This window comes from Pseudonaja textilis, chromosome 7 (genome assembly GCF_049901715.1).
Source record: "Pseudonaja textilis isolate UNSWEBS1 chromosome 7, rPseTex1.2, whole genome shotgun sequence".
NCBI lineage: Eukaryota > Metazoa > Chordata > Lepidosauria > Squamata > Elapidae > Pseudonaja > Pseudonaja textilis.
This window is the reverse complement of record NC_141996.1, coordinates 18,557,733-18,563,732: the sequence shown is the minus strand read 5'-3', so window position 1 is coordinate 18,563,732 and position 6,000 is coordinate 18,557,733. Positions and strand designations below refer to the sequence as shown.

Here is a 6,000-nt window from a genome sequence, read left to right as displayed (position 1 = left end):
AGTATTCTCTTTGATTTCAGAAAAGTTATGTGAAAAAAATTGAGTTTCTTCCAAGTTGAAAGATAGGATAAAATATACATAATAAAAGTAATAGCAAGGAGTAAAAAGGTATGCACAAGCTGCTTGCTGTCATAATACGAGATTGTTTAACATGAAAACTCAGCTAAAATGAGATCTAATATTCCCTTAAATCAGCAATGAGTTTGAATGCGAGAAAGATAAGACAAATAAGAATATAAACTTAAGATTTCTGGCTCAACTTCTTTTCCTAGTCTCCCACACAGCATTACAGATGTTTCTTATTTAAAAAAAAAAGCATTTTCTCTCTCCTCACATCACAAGTCTTGCAAAACTTAACAGATGCCCCTTATTTCTGTAATTTTGCAGAATGCAGGATCACACTGTAAAGTTAACAATCCAGCCAACAGCCTTCATACAACATTAGCATAAACCTCTTTATTTGTTCTAATAATGGGAATGTTTTTTTTAAAGATGAAAGTTTTAAACTAAAAGTACATTCTAATATTTTAATTAAAAATATCAGGAATGGAAGACTAAGTTTATTTTACATACTAACTTATAAATTTTGGTTTGTCTCATCTGTGAAGGGAACTTTATTCAAATTTGTTATAGTCTCCCAAGTTTGACTGACTCATAATTACATTATTTAACCATGGTTTATTGAATAAACTACAATTGGGTGACTTTACCTGACTCAAGCAAACCATGATTTGCAAATCACAATGGCTGGATTTGCACAACAAACTTGTCAGAACAAAAAAATTGCATTATATTGTAAATCTGGCTTTCATTTTATTTGCTTTTGTGGCAACTTCTTTATTTCACTTTAAATCATGCATCTCCCAAAAATATTGTATTTTTTGGAGGTGCATGATTTCAGGCTGTTTATTTTGAGAAATCTCAAATCTGTAGGCTAGACAGAAATCATACATATACATGGCACAGACAGGAGCCTATTTGGCATAAGGCATCAAGCTATAGTAAGCAGAAGACTTTGAAGTTCTAGTCCTACCTTAGGTACAAAGCATATACAGGTATCTATTCCCAGAAGAATCACAAACTTGCTAAAGACATTTTGGTCTAGGATGTTGTGTAAATCCATCTAGTTCACAGTGCAATACGTTGTGAGAAGCAATTTCATAAAGTAGTCAAGTCCCGGTAATTTCCAGCACTGTATAATTAAAATAGTCAAGAAGGAGGCTGCAACAGTGTGATCAAATTTCAACCTTTTATTTGCACTGTGAAATGGACAGAAGTTCAATTTAATGTTGTGGGCATCATTTTGACTGTTATGACCATATCCCAAGGACATGCCTCCTCAATTGTAGCCAAATGCTTCCTGTGGTCAATTCTCATTATACTAAGCTATATTATAATGTGGTTTATTTTAGCTTGTAGACATGAATCTAGCCATTCTGCCTCAGGGCTTTAATTCAAAATTAAAAATAGCTGAAGCGTTCCTTCTTTTTAAAGAAAATAGCAGAAGGAATGGAAAGGAAATATGGGTTACCAGTTAATTGCTCTTTGCATATCTCATAAAATGCCAAGAAGATAAAGACTAACATTTATAAAAGCTTTGCCAGGAAATACAACTCCAGACCTAAAATGTATTATAAGGTCGTATGGATGTGGCAAAGTATTCAATAAATGCCTTGCCTGGAAGCATCTTTCTCTCTCTTGGACTGGAGCAGATCTAACATTTCAAAGCACGCTGTACTTGTTTGGAGTAAGACCCAGTGACCTGAGTTAAACGGTTTCCTTCTGAGGAAACTGATACAAGATCTGGCTTGTTCCTGGGTTGCCTTCTCCACTTCAGTTTTACAATCCAGACTTGCCAACGTTTCAACGAGCTTTTCCTCCTTGTGCCCTTAGCAATTTCATGGGGTCTGACTAAATATTTTTACAGTTTTGATCGATTCCAGACGAAACACGATTGAGGTTCCTTCTTAAAAACAATTCGATCTATGGTACAAGAAAATATTAATTTTAAACAACGTGCCCCGTTAGTCGGGAGCGGACGAGGAAGGGATCATGGAAGAGCGGTTGTTTTAGTAATATTGAGATCAAATGAAGGAATAGTTTTTTTTCTTTAAAATTTCCAAAGAGCTTCTTCGGTCGCAGTCCAGGAAATCCAAAGACTCGATAATCAGGGATAAAAATATATATAATAATATGAATGTTAAGATATCCTTTCGTTTCCTCTGAAATAGAAAACTCAGACGGACGACCGCACCCACCCCCCACCTCGGAATTCTGCAGTCTCGTTTGTGGGCGGAGCTAACGGTGTGATTAAAATAAGAGGCGGGGCTACAAAGCACGCCGGCTGGGCTAGATTCCCCTCCGCAGGAGAAGGGGTGGGGCTTGTGCCTCGGCTTCCATTTCTGGGTGGAGCCTCGCCGCAAACCTCGGGTAGCGTTGGGCTCGAGGTGGGCGGGGCCAGCCGCACCGCTGTCTGCCGCACTCACTTTGCCTCTCCGTTGCGCTGAATCCGCTGTTGGCGCCGGCAGTTTCCGCGGCGGCGCATTTTGCGCGCTTTTCCGTTGCGCTGCTGCCTTAATTCTCCAATGAGAGCCGCCCGTAGAGGCTCCGAGGAGGGCTGCTTCTTTTCGCCTAGGATCGAGGACCAGCCTGGGATGACCACAGGCTTGCTTTGGGCTGTTTGAGCAGCGCGGCGGTTCAAAGGGAATCTAATGGAAGCGATGTCCCCGCAACAGGATCACGTCGGCCAGGGGCGATCTTCCTCCCTGACCGGGGGGAATCGGCGCTCCGCCGCTCCGGAGGGCAAAAAGGTGAGAGCTCCGACGCCGGCCGCGTTCCCCCAAGTGCAGGGTCCGCCGGCCGGGGCGAATGGAAAGCCGGCTCCTTTCCTTAGGCAAACGGGGCGGGGAGGCAGCCTTGCGCGGTTTTTCTTCCTGCCCGATCCTTGCAGGTGGATGACCCTCCGATGCTCTTTTCCTCGGAAGTCGGGCCACTTCACTACATCCTTTTCACACGCCCGGGAGATGCGGGAGGAGGTAGTTGTGTAGCCCCAGAACCTGGAAAGCTTGGCGGGTTGACTTGGGAGCAAACCGCACGGAGAGCTGCGGGATTCCCTTCAGGATAAAGGCTGGCGCTGCGATCTCTTCAAAGGAAAAAAGGTGGCTTTTGGGGGGTTGGGGGTGGTTGGGTTGGGTTGGGTTCTAGCTGCTGCTCGTGCCTCCCCTTCTGCCTTCCCTCGGGGTTTCATTCCCCGGGCAGTTGATCCCCCTTTTCCCGAATGGAGCCATTTGCCTCAGCGTCTCTCGCAGGGGTGTGAGGGGAAATGAAACGTGAGAACGCGGCCCTAGGAAGGTCGCCATCCCGGCTTTGCCCGGGGGGACCTTATCCTCAGGCGACGTTCCTTCTTTCGTTCCTCCTGCGGGGGGGGGACGACGACTTTCAGCCGTTGGTTCACGGTGAGTCGTGACTCTGAGGCGGCCGCCCACAGCTGAGCCCCCATCGGTAGAGCGCTTGTGCCCGCAATACGCCGCTTCCTTTCAAAGCCTCCGAGAACCCTCCGCGTGGTTGGAAGGGGAGGTGCGGTATTCCCACCCACCCCCTCTCTCCCCCGTCCTCACACCTTCTTTCCCGCGGGCGGGTTTGACTCCCCCTGCCCGGGTTCGCTTGGCTGGCGGGTGCCTGCACTTGACCGGGGATGGATGGCGGCGAGCGCACTGAGTGACGGTGCGCTCTTGTAGCCGCGCGGGGAGCGCGCTCGTGGCTTGCAAATATTCCCTTTCTGACTGGTGTGTGTGTGTGTGTGTGTGTGTGTGTGTGTGTGTGTGTGTGTGTGTGTGTGTGTGTGTGTATGTATGTATGTATGTATGTATGTATGTATGTATGTATGTATGTATCCGCGGTCCACCAACTTGAAGATGGTTTCAACCCAAGGGCTGTGTGCTCTGCTGGCATCACCTTTGGAATAACAGCAGCCGCATCTCCCTTTGTGATTTTTTAGGGGAAGAGGCGTAAATCCGAGAAAGGTTGGCAGACACCCCGTTTCGGTTTGAGTGGTTTCCTCCCCTGAAAGTGCTCCTGTTGGGTATCTAATTCTGAGGGTTGCCCCCTCCCCCTTTCTTTTCTCTAAGCTGCAAGCCCTGGGTAGGAACTTGAACGGCAAGATTTAAACGGCTCAATTCGCAAGCATGGGGTGATGCTAATGGGGGGGGGGGGGCTCCCAGTGCTTTCTATACTTTCCTCCCGCCTTTAAAATAACTTTACATAAGGGAGGCTAGTGTTAGTATTTCCAAATTAGATTGTGGGAGGGAGGAAAGAGACTGGGGTGAGAGCTCTGAGCTCAAGGCAACCAGTAAGTGTGTTACTGGGTGTTATTTGGACTTGTGTGTGTGTGTGTCTGTGTGTGTGTGTGTGTGTGTGTGTGTGTGTGTGTGTGTGTCTTGTCTCTTTTGTACTAGATTCCAACAGCCAAGGAATTCTAGAGATGTACAAACAGGACATCAGGATGTTATCTTTTCTTTCTATATTTGTTTTCCCCTGACAGTAGCTAGATCATGACACATGTTGGACCTTTTCAATATGACTTTATTTAGGAATATATCATGTTGCATTTCAAAACAGTTTTCTTCATCTAGAGAATTAACAAAATATTGTAATGTTGAAGGATCTGGTTCAGGACTGGCTTGCTGGCTGGACTTGCGTTGTTCTAAATACTGCATTTTGTCCTTCTCTTTGCCAGCTTGGTATGGTGGTTAAGGCTCCACGCTTAGAAACTGGGAGACGGTGAGTTGTAGCATGAAAGCCAGCTGGGTAACTTTTGCCCAGATACACTCTTTTAGCCCTATCCACCTCATAGGGTTGTTTGTTGGGAAAATAGCAGGATGAAGGAATATTATGTATGTTTGATGTTCTGAATTATTTATGAAATAATAAAAGTGGGATATAAATAAATGTTGTGACCACTGGTAATGTTCAGTTCAGGCTGGATTTATGCAATTCTTTTTCTTGTTCTTCTATTTCTCTAAACCTTAAGATCTGACTCTCCCAAGCCTTCTACAATCTTTCTTTTAGGGGTGAAAGGTGCTTGTTTTGACTGTTTAAGGATGCAAACTCAAAGAATGAGTTTCTTCGTAGTATATATCTTAGTTATTTGTAGTGCCTAGAGGTTCTTATACTTGGAGCTTATCATTCTTTTGTGTCCCCCCCACATTTTTGCACATATTTTACCTTGGCATCTAAGACAATGAATGGCTTGTCCCTATTAGTACCTTAGAGATCAGCTCTCTTCTACAGATCTCTGTATTCATTAGTTGCTGCCATCCATTTATGAAATCTGGATGAGATTTTCTCTTGTAGATGTAAATAGAAATGAGTCTGAAACCATACTTGTTATACAATCTGCTCTGTGGGCTTCTGTCCTATTTATTAATTGCAAAAACCTTTACAACAATTGGAATGCAGATAAATGAGTTCTTTTTAAAAAGTATTTCCAGATTACCAGTTTTCTGATTCCAAAGTTGCTTACTCTAGAATACGTCTTCTTGAGTTTCTGAGACTAGAGTTCCTGAGACTACAGATGGAGTGTACTGTGAACTCAAGGATGGGTCTAATAAAAGTAGGATGGAGATGGATAGAGCTATTACTATTAATCTTCTCATCATTTCTTATCATCTATCCCCTTCCACTTGTGACTGTATGACTGTAATTTTGTCTCTTGTATCCTTACGATTTATATGGACTGTTTCCTAGTATGATTTGATTGCTTATGCTACCCTATGACTATCATTAAGTGTTGTACCTTATGATTCTCGACTCTTGATGAATGTATCTTTTCTTTTTATGTATACTGAGAGTATTTACACCAAGACCAATTCCTTGTGTGTCCAATCACTCTTGGCCAATAAAGTATTCTATTCTATTCTATTCTATTCTATTCTATTCTATTCTATTCTATTCTATTCTATTCTATTCTGTTCTATTCTATTCTATTCTTTGAGTGATTTA

The 6,000-nt window shown here is 43.5% G+C and overlaps 1 protein-coding gene across 2 annotated transcripts in view; it reads left to right on the top strand.

The window, feature by feature from the left end:
* The first annotated feature begins 1,601 nt into the window (after window positions 1–1,601).
* The window catches only part of ARHGAP20 (Rho GTPase activating protein 20), a 98,561-nt gene continuing 94,162 nt past the window's right edge, over window positions 1,602–6,000 (top strand). For both annotated transcript variants that reach the window (XM_026708851.2, XM_087937125.1), the window contains exon 1: window positions 1,602–2,810. In XM_026708851.2, coding sequence (XP_026564636.1) covers window positions 2,712–2,810 — 99 coding nt within the window. In that variant the 5' untranslated portion in view covers window positions 1,602–2,711. The remainder of the gene's footprint in view (window positions 2,811–6,000) is intronic.